General features: G+C 44.5%; 1 protein-coding gene across 3 annotated transcripts in view; it reads left to right on the top strand.

Moving 5' to 3' along the window:
- Positions 1 to 8,681: 8,681 nt before the first annotated feature.
- ahr1a (aryl hydrocarbon receptor 1a) overlaps positions 8,682 to 18,442 on the top strand; it is an 88,467-nt gene continuing 78,706 nt past the window's right edge. For all 3 annotated transcript variants that reach the window (XM_060921790.1, XM_060921791.1, XM_060921789.1), the window contains exon 1: positions 8,682 to 9,285. In XM_060921790.1, the coding sequence (XP_060777773.1) occupies positions 9,221 to 9,285 (65 nt within the window). In that variant the 5' untranslated portion in view covers positions 8,682 to 9,220. The remainder of the gene's footprint in view (positions 9,286 to 18,442) is intronic.

Below are 18,442 nucleotides of genomic sequence, written 5' to 3'. Positions count from 1 at the left end.
ATGTTGGGAACTGTTATGTTACACAAGTTTTCACTGTGTTATTGTGTTCGATGATATGGTAACACCTGTCTTATATTATGCTTGTAGGTTTTATTTTACTCTTATTGAAAACACACACACACTATCACTGATTGAGTTTGTGTTGTGTGCAAACTTATGATAAGAATTCCGGTTCTTTTCACTGAGTCAGATCACTTGGAGTAACTCACCAGTAAGAGCCGAGTCTTTCGACTCCCTAACGGCTCACTGTCATTTTATTTTAAACCTATAAAATCTGCATATATCATCTCATTCTCATCTCATTATCTCTAGCCACTTTATCCTGTTCTACAGGGTCGCAGGCAAGCTGGAGCCTATCCCAGCTGACTACGGGCGAAAGGCGGGGTACACCCAAGTCGCCAGGTCATCACAGGGCTGACACATAGACACAGATAACTATTCACACTCACATTCACACCTATGGTCAATTTAGAGTCACCAGTTAACCTAACCTGCATGTCTTTGGACTGTGGGGGAAACCAGAGCACCCGGAGGAAACCCACGCGGACACAGGGAGAGCATGCAAACTCCACACAGAAAGGCCCTCGCTGGCCACGGGGCTCGAACCCGGGCCTTCTTGCTGTGAGGCGACAGCGCTAACCACTACACCACTGTGCCGCCCCTGCATATATCGATGGCTTTAAATGTTCAACAAAAGATTACTTTACCATCTGAGTGGCACAGCACTTTGCATTGTGTTTGCTGTAAAATCTATTGAAATTTGCACTACACTGCAAGGCAGTTCATACTGTATATGCATTCACATACAGTAAGTGTCCCTGCATTAAAATTACAGTGCTGTTTTGTCTGGGCTTTATTTATTTATTTATTTCACTTAAAAAATAAATTTCAAATAGCATTCTAAGAAAAGCTGAATGAATAATTATTAATAAGCTGTCCCAAACAATTCAGATGCTGATAAGAGTCACTTGTTGCAGTATATACGGTACAGTGTAAAAGTCTTAGTACATATTTTGTTATGTATTTTTATTTTATGATTTCTATATTATCCAGTCAGTACAAGTAGGTTTGGGGTGGCACAGTCGTGCAGTGGTTAGTGCTGTCACCTCACAGCAAGAAGGGTCTGGGTTCAAGCCCAGTAGCCGATGGGAGCCTTTCTGTGCGGAGTTTGCATGTTCTCGTCGTGTCTGCATGGGTTTCCTCCGGGTGCTCCGGTTTCCCCCACAGCCCAAATGCATGCAGGTTAGGCTAATTAGTGGCTCTAAATTGACCGTAGGTGTGAATGTGAGTGTGAATGGTTGTTTGTCTCTGTGTGTCAGCCCTGCGATGACCTGGCGACTTGACCAGGGTGTACCCCGCCTCTCGCCCATCGTCAGCTGGGATAGGCTCATGACCCTGTACAGGATAAGCGGTTATGGATAATGGATGGATGCATGGATGGATGGATAGTCTTAGCTGTGATAGTACATTCAATACCATTCACTATAGTCCAGTTGTAGCTGTTTCCTAGTGACAGTTAAGAAAGTATTATAACCAGCTCTAGTTCACCCTTCCTAACCATCAGGAGTAATGAGAATCACCAGGACACACACACTGAGACCTTCAACAAAGTAATGAAGTGACTGTTGAATGAAGTTACATAAGAGACCACTTTTCAGATTAAGAAAGAAAACATAATGAAAGCTACTGGGTTTAGGTGCAAAATTAAGAAGCGAGTGTGACAGTCAAAGTGTCCAGAAGAACTGTGGCTGGTTCTGTAAGATGCTCAGGGTCCACTTCTGAACTCTTTTTATGACTCTTTGGTGGCATCAGCCATATTCTATGGAGTTGTCTGTTGGAGAAGCAGTATCACAACAGCAGAGAGGAAAAAACTTAACAAGCTGATTAGGAAGGCAGGATCTGTCTTGGGCTGTGCACTGGACTCAGTGGACATAGTGGGGGACAGGAGGATGTTGGCCAAGTTGTCATCCTTAATGGCGAACACCTCCCATCCACTGCAGGAGACAGTAGCAGCACTGGGAAGCTCTTTCAGTGACCGGCTCCTCCATTTGCGGTGTGTTAAGGAGAGATATAGCAGCTCCTTCCTCCCAACAACCGGCACCTCACCAAGCACAGCACCAGACACTCCTCACAATAATGAACAATACTGTCCAGATCACTTCTACATCCATAGAAACCCCTCTGAATGTATACTGTGTTCACTGACTATCAGCATCAGTACTTCACAGTGAACTGTTAGCTACACACTGTTAAAATGGCTCTTGTGCAACATACCTACTTACCTGTGCAATACTACCTGGGTAATACACTTATGTTAACTGTACAGTGGTTCTCTTTATCTACTTCTAGGACTTGTGTGAAAATCTGATGATGTTTTAGGTCATATTTATGCAGAAATATAGAAAATTCTAAAGGGTTCACAAACTTTCAAGCACCACTGTACACACTGTTAAAATGGCTCTTGTGCAATACACCTACTTACTTGTGCAATACTACCTGAGTAATACTTACACATGCAATACCACCTGTGTAATACACTTATGTTAACTGTATATCTGCAAACCTGCTACTTTATGCAAATTTGTAGTTTATTTCTTTTTATATATACCCTTTTTTGTATACGTCGTACTTTTGCACTACTCCTTCACTGCCTTATCTTTTTCTCTTTCTATATTTTGCTGCTGTAACAATGTAAATTTCCCCTTGTGGGATAATATTTCTTATCTAGACTGTTTATACTGTTTGTGTTGTTTATTTCAATTATTCTCTTTTTATTTATGAGTGTTTAGTCTGTCGAGTTCTTATCTAGAGTGTTTATACTGTTTGTGTTGTTTATTTCATTTATTCTATTTTTATTTGTGAGTGTTTAGTCTATGTCCAGTTCTTATCGAGAGTGTTTATACTGTTTGTATTGTTTATTTCAATTATTCTATTTTTTATTTATTGCATTGCCTGTTTGCACCGTGGGTCAGAGAGGACTGTAATTTCATCTGTGCTGTATGTCGAGCATGTATAGTGTAGGTGCAATTGGTAATTGAGTGATCAATCTCATTAAATATTAAATCAGTCTCATTAATTAATCTCATTAAATCAGTCTCATTGGATCTGTCTCATTAATTAATACCAAAATTAATGGTATTAATTAATGAGACAGATCCAATGAGACTGAGGTGTGTTTGTGTATGTCCACGTGGCCTGATAAAGAGTTAGCCTGTGTGTGGCCTGAACAAAAAGTTAGCATGGATTGCTAGCTAAGGTGTGTTTGTGTGTGGCCTGTGGCCTCAGCAAAAAGGTTAGCCTAGCTTGCTAACGAGACAAAGGAATTAGCCGTGTGTTTAGCTAAGGTGTGTTGTGAGGCCTGTGGCCACGTGTTTCTAAGTAACAAAGGACTAGCCGGTAGCTAACCCACTAGCTCATAACACTACTAAATCCACTGAAATCTTGATGAGGTCAAAATGTGTAATAAGGAAATTGAGGATGTTAGTAAGGAATAGAGAGAGAGAGAGAGCATGCAACCTATCTATTAAACAATTGACTGAGAGAACAAAAACAATTATGGAACACAAAATCAGTTCAACATCCTAAGTGTTTACAGTGTACACAATTAAACCGTTCCTGAGTTTAAATTCACATTGCTTCATAAAAGCTAATTCCTAAGACTAGGTTTTGCCCAAATGCCAGTCTTACTTCAGTATCTCGCCTCTACGCAAGATTATGAGAAGATGTTCCGAGACTTTTGAAGTTTCACCGTTGTGGAGCACGTGAGTCGCAGAGAATTTCTTGGTCCGACGCGTGGTCGCTCGTGATGAAAGAAGGTCTCTGATCAGACAATGTGCACAGCTTTTTAATATTAGAAGGATCCAGTCGCTTCTAAACTTTAAATGAACTGTTCCGGGCTGCAGTTCGTAACGTTACTATAATAGACAAACAAAACCGGCTGTAACTCAATCTGAGTTTAAAATCGCGCGATTCCAGAATCTACCGTGGCCAAAGGTGAAAGAAAAGTGCGAAACTCTGATTCTTGTGGAAAAGAACAGAAAAGACGTCTTTATCTGGTTTTCTGGTGCAGGGTATCTCTTTGTGTCTGGACGGCTTGGGATCCAAGACGAGAGAGAGAAAGTATGGTGGATTTCCGGGTCACTTATGCCTTCCTGGAGGATGTGACGTTGGTGATCCCGCCCCGGCGTGACGTAGGTCAACGCGGAAGTTGGCTGATGGGAAATGTAGTTTCTTAAAGGGACTGTGTTGTACCTACAATAGCATATTTGACAATAAAGTTGACTTGACTTGACTTGATAAAAGGCTATCTTATCTTGTCCTATCTTCTCATCTCATCTCATTATCTCTAGCCACTTTATCCTGTTCTACAGGGTCGCAGGCAAGCTGGAGCCTATCCCAGCTGACTACGGGCGAAAGGCGGGGTACACCCTGGACAAGTCGCCAGGTCATCACAGGGCTGACACATAGACACAGACAACCATTCACACTCACATTCACACCTACGGTCAATTTAGAGTCACCAGTTAACCTAACCTGCATGTCTTTGGACTGTGGGGGAAACCGGAGCACCCGGAGGAAACCCACGCGGACATGGGGAGAACATGCAAACTCCACACAGAAAGGGCCTCGCCGGCTGCTGGGCTCAAACCCATAACCTTCTTGCTGTGAGGCAACAGTGCTAACCACTACACCACCGTGCCGCCCTTATCTTATCTTATCTTATCTTATCTTATCTTATCTTATATCCATCCATTATCTCTCGCTGCTTTATCCTGTTCTACAGGGTCGCAGGCAAGCTGGAGCCTATCCCAGCTGACTACGGACGAAAGGCGGGGTACACCCTGGACAAGTCGCCAGATCATCACAGGGCTGACACATAGACACAGACAACCATTCACACTCACATTCACACCTACGGTCAATTTAGAATCACCAATTAGCCTAACCTGCAGTCTTTGGACTGTGGGGGAGACCGGAGCACCCGGAGGAAACCCAGATGGGGAGAACATGCAAACTCCACACAGAAAGGCCTTCATCGGCCACTGGGCTCAAATTCAGAATCTTCTTGCTGTGAGGCGACAGTGCTAACCACTACACCACCGTGCTGCCCTTGTTTGTTTGTTTTATCTGTAACCGCTTATCCCATGTAAGGTCACGGGGGGCAAGCTGGAGCCTATCCCAGCTGACTATGGGCGAGAGGCGGGGTACACCCTGGACAAGTTGCCAGCTCATCTCAGGGCTGACACATAGAGACAAACAACCATTCACACTCACGGTCAATTTAGAGCCACCAGTTAATCTAACCTGCATGTCTTTGGACTGTGGGGGAAACCGGAGCACCCGGAGGAAACCCACGCGGACACGGGGAGAACATGCAAACTCCACACAGAAAGGCCCTCGTCGGCTGCTGGGCTCAAACCCAGAATCTTCTTGCTGTGAGGCGACTGTGCTAACCACTACACCACCGTGCCGCCCTTATCTTATCTCATCTTATCTTAAAACCTACGGCTCATTTCCTTACATAACTGCACTCACTGTAACTGAGACTACTATTTAAGAAAAAAAAAAACCCAAAGGGATATTGTCACACCAGGTATTGACTTTGTTTAGTGTATTACTGTGTATTACTATTTTGCTGCTCAAATAATATAAATTTCCCCTTGTGGGATAATAGAAGGCTATCTTATCTTCCATCCATCCATTATCTCTAGCTGCTTATCCTGTTCTACAGGGTCGCAGGCAAGCTGGAGCCCATCCCAGCTGACTACGGGTGAAAGGCGGGGTACACCCTGGACAAGTCGCCAGGTCATCACAGGGCTGACACATAGACACAGACAACCATTCACACTCACATTCACACCTACGGTCAATTTAGAGTCACCAGTTAACCTAACTGTGGGTGGTAGAAATGGGCAACTGGACTTGCTTGAAGATTCTTGAAAATGTTTCACCTCTCGTCCAAAAGGCTTCCTCAGTTCTGTCTGACTAATAGGGAGTATCAGATATTTATCCTCTCCTGGATCAGAATCAGAATTCTGATGACCAGCTCATCTAAGGTGTCATTGAGGCATCATGTTGATGTGGGTCACTGGAGGCTGGGTGTGAATGGCGAGTCTCCCAGCCTCCAGTGACCCACACCAACATGATGCCTCAATGACACCTTAGATGAGCTGGGGCCTCATGTACAAAGACCTGCGTGGATTTCCCACTAAATATGTGCGCACGTCAAAATCGGGAAATTTGCGTATGACCAAAAAAATCCGGATGTATCAATCAGTGCGTACGAAGGTTTCCACGCACTCTCCTGTTATACATCCCAATCAACGTGGAATTCGGCGCACATGCACGAGCCCCGTTCCCCGCCCCGTCTCCTCCCTCAATTATTCCACACTGAATATGTTAATTAGTATAAATAGACCTGCAGTAAGGCCCGCGTTAGGTAAAAGACATGGCAACTTTTACTAACGCGTTAATGTTAATTAAATGTTAGAAATCTCGCGTTAATCAAATTAACATTTAACATTAACATTTATTCGCGTTAATCCCTGCCTTTAGCACAGTGTAATAGAATTCACATACATCACTTAATTGTTCTGTCACCTCCAATTAAAGTGATGTTCAAAGTGTATGCTATGAGACATGCAACGGTCACTGATTGTATGCCACTGAATGTGAATGTAGCCTATACCAAGATAACGGTATGATTCGCATCGTCCGCAGTGCCTGCGCCACAATGAGTGTCTATTTGAGTTACATGGGTTTTGAAAACAAAAAAACACCTTTAGTGCTCTAATGTGTAAATTTTTTCGGGGACACCCTGTATTTGAGGAAATGTCTTCCTCTCTTAGTAGGCCCAATATTCCTAGCCACATGTAACCAGAAATAAAACATGTGCACATATTTTCCACAATAGGATTTTAATGACAAATGTATTCTAGCAGGGTGCCAGGGAACAACAGGAGGCCCCCAGTCCATCCCACCCGAGCAGGAAGAGGACCCCCAGCTGAGTGGATCCAGCATCACTGTCACCTGCCCCCCTTCTCCACCGCCTGCCCCTGTCGCCGGGTCCACAGGCCGGGTGCTGACGCGTGCGGTCCTTGAGTCGCAGGGGGAAATTTTAAAGGGGATAGAGGCAATTAATGACAACCTCGAGGGAATCCGCGAGGAATTGAAGGAACTGAATAACACATTAAAAGAATATCTTAAAAAATGAATGGTGTCCTGTGTCCCGTCTGTCCTTACCTTTTCACATTGTGGCTATTAAGCGCTGCCGGGTTTGTATGCCATGTCGCTGTGGCACCTCGTTGTGAGGCCCAGGGTCTGGGTCCTCCAGCAGGTCTCGCTCCATTATTGGCACGCCGTGCCGCTGTGCCACATTGTGTAACACGCCACACACCGCGGTTGAGTCTGATTTGTCCGCACTTGGAAATCGTTTCATATATTGATCTTGGTAATTATGAGATAAAGCTACCCCACGCAACATCAACTAATAATATTTCAGTCTGACACCTCGCGGCAAATGCGCGAGGAAGATCTATTAAGCTAGCTGCAATGCATGGTCCTGCATGTGCATTCTTTAATTTAATTAATTAACCAATAGTCAATGGGAATAATATCGAAATGATATTGCTGGGGTTTCTCATTTCCCGTAATTACAATATGGAAGGGATGGTTGATGGATCTGTTGGCATTTACCCAACAGTCTCGCATTATGTGTCTCGACAATGTCGTATGACTGACATACATTTCAATTCACGCATCCTGATGTTCCGATGCATTTTTGGATGCCTCTTATCGCCATGTCATGACTCTTGACCGAGTAGGCCTAAATGTAGTTGCGTTGCTCTGCCTCTAAGTGTCGCCAAGTACCAAGATGCACCAGAAATGTGCGTACGCCAGCCATGAGGTTTGCGTAGTACCGCACTTTTCCACGTCAAGTCAATCTTTGTACATACGAATGTTTGCACAGAAAGTGACGTACGTAGCTTTTTTGTGCGTACGCAAGCTTTGTACATGAGGCCCCTGGTCATCAGAATTCTGATTCTGATCCAGGAGAGGATAAATATCTGATACTCCCTATTAGTCAGACAGAACTGAGGAAGCCTTTTGGACGAGAGGTGAAACGTTTTCAAGAATCTTCAAGCAAGTCCAGTTGCCCATTTCTACCACCCACAGTTTACTATGACCTGGATGATTGAGAATATTCACAGACAGTTAACCTAACCTGCATGTCTTTGGACTGTGGGGGAAACCGGAGCACCCGGAGGAAACCCACGCGGGCACAGGGAGAACATGCAAACTCCACGCAGAAAGGCCCTCGTCGGCCACGGGGCTCGAACCCATAACCTTCTTGCTGTGAGGCGACAGTGCTAACCACTACACCACCGTGCCGCCCTTATCTTATCTTATCTTATCTCATCTTATCTTAAAACCTACGGCTCATTTCCTTACATAACTGCACTCACTGTAATTGAGACTACTATTTAAGAAAAAAAAACCCAAAGGGATACTGTCACACCAGATATTGACTTTGTTTAGTGTATTACTGTTTACTCTGCAGTATTTCTCTGCATGTGCCTTGAAATCCCAGTAAAAGGATTCAAACATGTGAGTCGACTCCGTGAAAAAGCTCAACTTAAAGAGTCGAATCTAAGAATCGACTCATTCCCGAACGACACATCAGTGTGGCGCGTGAGTGCTTGATATCGCAGTTGGCGAGCGCGACTCAGGAGCTGGGGGTGCTGCGGTACCGGCGTTTGTTGGCAACCGGTTTGTATTTGTAGTAATATTTAACACATGAGACTGACTGACTGCTGTGGAAACAGGGAGTCGCTTGTGATTCATTTGCAAAGCAAAATGCCCGTGTGCGCCATTCGGGGCAGCAGGTTCCGTCTGTGAGGAAACGCGAGTGGAAGCTGAGTGGCTAGCGAGCGGTGCTCTGGGGCTGTGAGGGTTAGCAGCGAGGCGGACTGGAACTTTTGAGACGGCTGTTAGAAATCATGCAAAGCGATGTGAATGTGTAAGGGAAAGAAAGAAAAGGTCTACATGCCCCGAATGGCAGCGTGTTGTGGCCCAGCGAGCCGTGTGTGTGCGCTGTGTGGAGCAGGAGCTGCTCGGGTGGACTGTTAGCTGTGTAGCTAGCTCAGTGTGAGGACGCTGCAGCTAAACAAGTCACCGGAGGATTGTTTTGAGCTGACTACTAGGAACCAAGGATTAAACAATGGAAACCACGAGCACGAAAAGCTTGTATGCAAGTCGCAAAAGGAGAAAACCCGCCCTGAAAAGGTAAATAACAACAACAACAACACCTTATAACAGCCTTATCATGGTTAGTGTGGTTCAGCTTCACTGAGGTCAGTTTGCTAGCTTTCCTCTCAGCACAACATTGTTATACACACACACACAGTGGGGCAAAAAAGTATTTAGTCAGCCACCAATTGTGCAAGTTCTCCCACTTAAAAAGTTGAGAGAGGCCTGTAATTTTCATCATAGGTCCACTTCAACTATGAGAGACAGAATGGGGGGAAAGAATCCAGGAAATCACATTGTAGGATTTTTAATGAATTAATTGGTAAATTCCTCAGTAAAATAAGTATTTGGTCACCTACAAACAAGCAAGATTTCTGGCTCTCACAGACCTGTAACTTCTTCTTTAAGAGGCTCCTCTGTCCTCCACTCGTTACCTGTATTAATGGCACCTGTTTGAACTCGTTATCAGTATAAAAGACACCTGTCCACAACCTCAAACAGTCACACTCCAAACTCCACTATGGCCAAGACCAAAGAGCTGTCAAAGGACACCAGAAACAAAATTGTAGCCCTGCACCAGGCTGGGAAGACTGAATCTGCAATAGGTAAGCAGCTTGGTATGAAGAAATCAACTGTGGGAGCAATTATTAGAAAATGGAAGACATACAAGACCACTGATAATCTCCCTCGATCTGGGGCTCCACGCAAGATCTCACCCCGTGGGGTCAAAATGATCACAAGAACGGTGAGCAAAAATCCCAGAACCACACGGGGGGACCTAGTGAATGACCTGCAGAGAGCTGGGACCAAAGTAACAAAGGCTACCATCAGTAACACACTACGCCGCCAGGGACTCAAATCCTGCAGTGCCAGACGTGTCCCCCTGCTTAAGCCAGTACATGTCCAGGCCCGTCTGAAGTTTGCTAGAGAGCATTTGGATGATCCAGAAGAGGATTGGGAGAATGTCATATGGTCAGATGAAACCAAAATAGAACTTTTTGGTAAAAACTCAACTTGTCGTGTTTGGAGGAGAAATAATGCTGAGTTGCATCCAAAGAACACCATACCTACTGTGAAGCATGGGGGTGGAAACATCATGCTTTGGGGCTGTTTTTCTGCAAAGGGACCAGGACGACTGATCCGTGTAAAGGAAAGAATGAATGGGGCCATGTATCGTGAGATTTTGAGTGAAAACCTCCTTCCATCAGCAAGGGCATTGAAGATGAAATGTGGCTGGGTCTTTCAGCATGACAATGATCCCAAACACACCGCCCGGGCAACGAAGGAGTGGCTTCGTAAGAAGCATTTCAAGGTCCTGGAGTGGCCTAGCCAGTCTCCAGATCTCAACCCCATAGAAAATCTTTGGAGGGAGTTGAAAGTCCGTGTTGCCCAGCGACAGCCCCAAAACATGACTGCTCTAGAGGAGATCTGCATGGAGGAATGGGCCAAAATACCAGCAACAGTGTGTGAAAACCTTGTGAAGACTTACAGAAAACGTTTGACCTCTGTCATTGCCAACAAAGGGTATATAACAAAGTATTGAGATGAACTTTTGTTATTGACCAAATACTTATTTTCCACCATAATTTGCAAATAAATTCTTTAAAAATCCTACAATGTGATTTCCTGGATTCTTTCCCCCCATTCTGTCTCTCATAGTTGAAGTGTACTTCTGATGAAAATTACAGGCCTCTCTCATCTTTTTAAGTGGGAGAACTTGCACAATTGGTGACTGACTAAATACTTTTTTGCCCCACTGTGTATATACACACACGTGCGCACACACACACACACACACACACACACACATATATATATATACATACACACACGTGTGTGTGTGTGTGTGTGTGTGTGTGTGTGTGTTACGCTGTAATAATCATTTAATATCACTATCAGTAAACGGACCCTCTATGCTAGTTCTGTTTAGCTATAGGTTATTACCAGGCAATAGATTTTGCTATCAAGTAAAAGAACCCAATATTTACTAATTAGCAGGCTTAACAAGAAAAGAGTCTTAGCTGGGTGGTGTAGACTGTAAAAAATGATTTGTTGTTTTAACTTAGTTGGTGCAAGGGCTGTCTTAAAGTGCACATCACGGGTAAATTCAGGAGCAAGATCAATGTAATTCTCCTATTTTATATTAAACTTTGGTCAAATATCTGTCACATTTTGTGCTATTTTTTTACCTTGCGCAATACCAGAAAAATTCAGTTGAACTCAAGCCATTTGAGGCGAATTGGTCCGCCTCTGAAAAAACTTGGCATTTGGATTTCCCAGGAAATGTTGATTTTCGTGACGTCGTGTGCGGGACGCCTCCCTCTGAATCCTACGTCAGCGCTGGTTTGTTTTTGAGAAAACAACCTGGTGGTTTTCTGCAAATTTCTTCAACATTTCATGTAATTATTAAAATGGTTAACAGATGTATTGTAGGAGGGTGTAGCAACACCAATCATGATGGGATTAGTACTCATTGTTTCCCAAAAGACCGGACAATGAGAGAGAAATGGGGCCATTATTAAAAAATGTTCTGTTTCCGGTCCACCGGCCGGGTGAGTGCCGTTTGTGCGGTTGAAATTTTTTTTTTTAACGCCGGTTTTTCTACATTTTTTTTTTTTTCTGGTTCGTAAATCTAAAATCGAACTTGACATTTATGCATTCCCAGAGCTTTCCACTAAAGGCCTCTGCATGCTCTTGCGACAAGGCTTTCGCAGATAGCTTTTCGCAGACAGTTGTAATTTATTATTGAGCGGGGAGTAATAGGCGTGCGCGATGTTATTCACCGGCACAACGCAAGGGGGCGCGAAGTCGCTAGGAGTAGTTGGTGGGTGTGGTTAGTGGAGTGTTTATCCTCCGGTTACTTATAATGACTAGAACTTTTTTTTTTTTATAATGATTAGAACTGGAGTCGTATAGATGTACGTACTTCCTCAATCAACCGCTCTTCGTGCTGCTCCATCTTCGCTCGTGTTTTTAAAAATGCCGGTCGTGAAAACAAACCAAATCAGGAAAGCAGGGAAGCGGAAGTGCGTGTACAGCGGATGTAGAGTGGACCAATCAGAGCCCTCTTGTCTGTGGCGCTGTCTGCGAGGCTTCTGCGGTGGTCACAATTTTTGGGAGGTGCGCACAGAGCGTCTGCGAAGGTGGGGGGGCTACGCAGACACTGTCTGCGACGCTATCTGCGAGGACTGGGTTGTCAGCATAAATTGGCCTTAAGGCTCATACTAGCCAGCCATGACAAATAAGTAGCCAGCCGGGAGGGGGGTAAACACAAAATAAACTCCTGTGCACGCAGTTCCCAAGATTAAATGTATTTTCCACAGACCATTTATTTATTCACTTTACTCAAATACAAAGTAAAATGGCAGTAAATCTTCTTTCTTTTCTTGTGTATTGCATCATGAGGCGTTCCTGGCTTGTAAATCTCTTATTTTCGGTGCATGACACATTCACGCAGCTGAGCATGCTATGAATTAACAACGACAACGGTCTGCAGTGGGGCTACACAATTACACACTCAGCGAACATTTCTCCTAGGGCTGTGTGATATATCGAATATACTCGATATATCGCCGAAAATTCTGTGTGCGATACATAAAATTATTATATCGTAACTATCGAGTATTTTATGGTTCAGGTGGCTGGGGCGCCATACCATGGATCCGGGGACTCTGGTTCGATTTCGGCGCGGGGATAACGGTATAAACCATGTATACCGTCTGTCATCATGGGAAATGTAAGATCTCTCCCTAATAAGATGGATGAGCTAACAGCGCTAACCAGGCTGCAGAGGGAGTACCGGGAGTGTAGCCTTATGTGCTTCACAGAGACTTGGCTGAATGAACTCTCACCTGACTCACCTGTCACTCTGGATGGATTTCAACTCGTGAGACCGGACGGGAAAGCCAAGGAGAGCGGTAAGAGGAAAGGAGCGGGTATAGCGATGTTTGTGAATGACAGTTGGTGTAACCCGGGGCACATCAGGGTAAAGGAGCGGTATTGCAGTAAAAACATTGAACTGTTAGTGGTTAGCATTCGGCCATATTACCTCCCTAGGGAATTCTCACACGTTATGGCGATAACTGTGTACATCCCCCCCCAGCGGCCGATGCTGCTGCAGCCTGTGAGCTCTTAAGGCCAATTTATGCTGACAACCCAGTCTTCGCAGATGGCGTCACAGACAGCGTCTGCGTAGCCCCCCCACCTTCGCAGACGCTCTGCGCGCACCTCCCAAAATTTGTGACCACCGCAGAAGCCTCGCAGACAGCGTCGCAGACAAGAGGGCTCTGATTGGTCCACTCTACATCCGCTGTACACGCACTTCCGCTTCCCTACTTTCCCGGTTTGGTTTGTTTTCACTACCGCCATTTTTAAAAACACGAGCGAAGATGGAGCAGCACGAAGAGCGGTTGATCGAGGAAATGAGGAAGTACGTACATCTATACGACTCCAGTTCTAGTCATTATAAGGACAGCGGTGTTGAATGACCTGTTGCTCAGTAACCGGAAGATAAACACTCCACTAACCACACCCACCAACTACTCCTAGCGATTTCGCGACTTCGCGCCCCCTTGCGTTGTCGCGGTGAATAACATTGCGCACGCCTATACACACCTATACTCCCCGCTCAACGATAAATTACAACTGTCTGCGAAAAGCTATCTGCGAAAGCCTTGTCGCAAGAGCATGCAGAGGCCTTTACACACTACAGTGTCAAAGCTTCAGACATCGCACCCCCAGTCCCTGCTACTAATCTCCGGTGACTTCAATCATGCTTCCCTGTCCTCCACTCTCAGTATGTGAAATGCCACACCAGAGACAAGAGAACTTTGGATTTAATGTATGTGAACACCAAGGACGCATATAGTTCATCACCCCTCCCCCCGCTGGGCCGTTCTGACCACAACCTGGTTCACTTGTCCCCTACATACATACCTATCAGGCTTTCGTCTAAACGGGGGAACAGGGGCGCTGCGCCCTCTTACTCTCGGCGTGCGGCCCCTTACCAACTCCGTGAAAACATCCCAGCAACACTACGTGACAATGTGTCTGATCATCAAATACGTTATAATTACTCCAAAAATATTCCAATCATAGTAGATACACCGCCAGACGGTGCAAAAACAATCCGAATTGGCGTTTTCCAGACCGAGGCTCCATGTTGTTTAGTTGTTTACTTGTCGCGGCTGCTCTCGCGAGATTTGACATGGGTTACATACAAGGTCAGCTGACTTGTAGAGCGAGATTTCTCGAGACTGAATGACCTTTCACCCACCGGCGCGGGAGCTTTTGACAGAAGTAGTTCGCGAGTTGATTTTGTTGACACTTGGGCATTTAAAGATGTCATCCCATGGCACGAAATGGAAGAAAGCCAAAGACTGTCCGGGGCAGAAGAAGATTACTTCTTTCTTTTTCAATGTTGACAGACAATTTGTTACAATTTCCCTCTCAGATAGCCTCAGAATGTCCCATTGGAGCATTTTTCAAAGGCTTTGCACGGCGGGGGGGGACAACCGGCACCATCCCCCCCCCCCCGCTTGGCTCCCTCGCCATGGTGAGCGCCCTCATACTAAATTTTTCTAGAAAAAACCCTGCGTATGGTGAATAAGCAACCACCCACCAAGAGGTATGTAAGGAGCTGGTCTGAGGAGACCAGTGTGGCACTGAGGGACTGCTTTGACACCACGGACTGGGATGTGTTGTGTGAACCTCACGGGGATGACATTGATAGCCTGACAACCTGCATCATGGATTACATTAATTTCTGTGTTGAAAACACTGTGCCAGTCAGGAAGGTACGGTGTTTTCCCAACAATAAACCCTGGGTGACCTCTGAACTGAAAGCCCTATTAAACGCGAAGAAGAGGGTTTTTAAATCTGGCAACAAGGAGGAGATGAGAAGAGTGCAGAGGGAGCTGCTTACTTGAGTTTCCTCATTAGCACTCCTTGTTATTTATCACTCGTGCTGTCTGTGAGTTTACAATTGCTCAGTATGGCACAGACCTCGAAGCTCTTCACCACTGAGCTTGAAATGTTAGCTGGCCTAGTTAACATGCATACCGGGCCTGGAATTGCCTTATCATTCGAGTTGCCTTTCCTCTGTGCTTGAACTCAGCCCCACAGTCTCCTCCCTATTGGGCCTGTGGTTAGTGGTTGAGTGATTGAATAGTCCCCCTCAGTATACCGCTGCTTGTGGTTATTAAGCTTGCTACGTTTTGTACAGCTGCCACTGTCCTATTTTCCACATGCTTCACCGTTTAGCCATTCAGTGGGCCGTTGGTTACAAAGCACTAATGCCGCATTCAGCGCCATGCTGTAACTTGTAATTCCTGACCTCCAAACAGGAAGAAACAAAGAAAACGCCCACTCAACTCCGTGTCCTTATTCAGGAACTCGCGGTGGCCTTCTCAACTCTGAGCTCCTCCATGTTCAGCATGTAGTGTCAAATGAACGTGGCTGTGCACCGAGTCAGCAGTAAACAAAGTAGTGCTTGTTACCTTTAAATGAGTCAGCACTGTCTAAACGCTGCATCACCACCTACTCTGTTTTTTTTTTCAAAGAATTGAAAATTTCCTTGTATTTTTATGTGACATGCTTAGTCACTGACAAAAGTGATCTTTTTAGACAGCAAGAATCGCGTTTGTGCTCTGACACCGGATATTGTTTACGAGTGTCTGTATCAGTACTGCCCATGCATTATCTAGCCGAGTGACATTTACACTTCATACAAGTGAAGTCTGTTGATTTGCGTATTTTGTTGCCAGTAAAAACACCATGGTATGATTGATTTGAGATCTTTATTGTTATTAATGAAGTACAAAGTTAATAAACAAATAAAACGTGACAAAGCATAGCACCAGAAAGTTATAAACTTATTCCATTGTGCTCCCATAATTGAGGTATCGAGGTTTGGTTATGCAGGTAAGATTAGACAGAAAACGAATGCAACTGCACACGTTAGGGCCAATTTATGCTGACAACCCAGTCCTCGCAGATGGCGTCTGCGTAGCCCCCCCATTCGCAGACGCTCTGTGCGCACCTCCCAAAATTTGTGACCACCGCAGAAGCCTCGCAGACAGCGTCGCAGACAAGAGGGCTCTGATTGGTCCACTCTACATCCGCTGTACACACACTTCCGCTTCCCTACTTCCCCGGTTTGTTTTGTTTTCACGACCGCCATTTTTAAAAACACGGGCGAAGATGGAGCAGCACGAAGAGCGGTTGATCGAGGAAGTGAGGAAGTACGTACATCTATACGACTCCAATTCTAGTCATTATAAGGACAGCGCATTATAAGGACAGCGGTGTTGAATGACCTGTTGCTCAGTAACCGGAAGATAAACACTCCACTAACCACACCCACCAACTACTCCTAGCGATTTCGTGACTTCGCGCCCCCTTGCGTTGTGGCGGTGAATAACATCGCACACGCCTATTACTCCCCGCTCAGCGATAAATTACAACTGTCTGCGAAAAGCTATCTGCGAAAGCCTTGTCGCAAGAGCATGCAGAGGCCCTTAAGCTTACGACAGCCAATGTGTCGAAACGGCAAGTGAATATTACTGACTTCTTTAACAAATGTAACACTGCAAAAACTATTCAAAACACAAGGTAATTAACACAGGGCAAGTCTCGCGGTGACTGCTGTTTAACAATTATTCACTGAACCTGTGTCGGATAATTGTTTTAGTATTTAGTAAATACACAAGTGATAATTTTTTTTAAAATAATAAATTTTTTCAAACTTCAAAAGTGGCATGCAAATGTAATAACGGCACACGCAGACTTGTCACTTATGTACGCCGAGTCACATAAAATACTTTGTCTTGAAACGGATAAAATAAATCATGATTCCACCTTACTTATGAATAGTTTTAGACCAAACTTCGTAGCATCTTTAGTGCTTTTAGGAACAGCATTTTCTTTCATAATTTGTAATTCTTCCTCACTTACGGTTTCAAAGCGATTGACCGGTATTTTGCCGAGTTGCTCGAGGTGATTATCGAGAAATATCCCAAATCTCTCGACCAATCGGCGTGCGTGATTTCCTGTAATCACCTCTGTATTTATACTAAGAGCGTATAACAAATTATGCATGAATAGATTTCCTCCAGAGAGCCAGGATGACTTTTAGAGCGATAAGAGGCAAACAAGCAGTGTTTTGTTATATAAGGTATGGGCCAGCAGGTGAAATAGAGGGTATCACATGGGTAGCGAGTGGTTCCACATATAGGCCTGTGAGTGTGTGTGTGTGTGTCAGTCAGGGTTGTAGCAAGGCATGGGTAAGTGGTGGTGCCCTGCCCAGGGGGGGGTTTGTGAAGGCGCCAAAACTAGCTAATTTGTGGTTGAATGTGTGATCCTTATAGCTTGTGTGTGTGTGTGTGTGTGTGTGATTAGATTAGATAATACTGTATATGGGCCAGTAAGTATAATATGGGATATATGGGTAGCTAGCGCTTCCACATATAGGCATGTGTGTGTGTGCGTGTGTGTGTGTGTGTGTGTCAGTCAGGGTTGTAGCAAGGCATGGGTAAGTGGTGCCCTGCCCAGGGGGTGATTGTGAAGGCACTAAAACTAGCTAATTTGTGGTTGAATGTGTGATCCTTATAGCTAATGTGTGTGTGTGTGTGTGTGTGTGTGTGTTTATATTAGATTATAGATGTACTGGATGCAGATAATAAATACCTCTATAAACAGATTATTAGTTGTTTTGTATCAGAGTGGTTCACACACACAGGCTAAAGTATATCACACACATATAAAGTAGATTTTACAATTTTAGATCAATTTTTACAAATTTCTAATTTTAATAAAAAAAAAACAATCTTAAATCAATAGACCACTTTGTTGTGTTTGTTCATTATGTTTGTATGGTGAAGTTTGAAGGAGCAAGCTATATCATATAAATAACAGCACTGGAATAATACACCTAAATATGTACATTTGACTATACACACACAAGTATTTACACTCTATGAGGGATGAATTAAATAAATAAATAAATAAATATATTATTTACCAGCTGGGAGGTCCGTATGGTGAAATACCGTGACCGAGGTCTTGAAAGTACTGAGCGAGGCCCTCTGGGCCGAGGTCAGTATTCAAGGCCGAGGTGACGGTATTTCAGCATACGGACCGACCTTAAGCTGGTAAATAATATATATATTTTTTTCTTTACCAAATTCTAACAGAA

This window comes from Neoarius graeffei, chromosome 5 (genome assembly GCF_027579695.1).
Source record: "Neoarius graeffei isolate fNeoGra1 chromosome 5, fNeoGra1.pri, whole genome shotgun sequence".
Taxonomy (NCBI): Eukaryota; Metazoa; Chordata; class Actinopteri; order Siluriformes; family Ariidae; genus Neoarius; species Neoarius graeffei.
The sequence above is the reverse complement of the archived record's forward strand: the minus strand, read 5'-3'. Positions and strand labels throughout refer to the sequence as shown.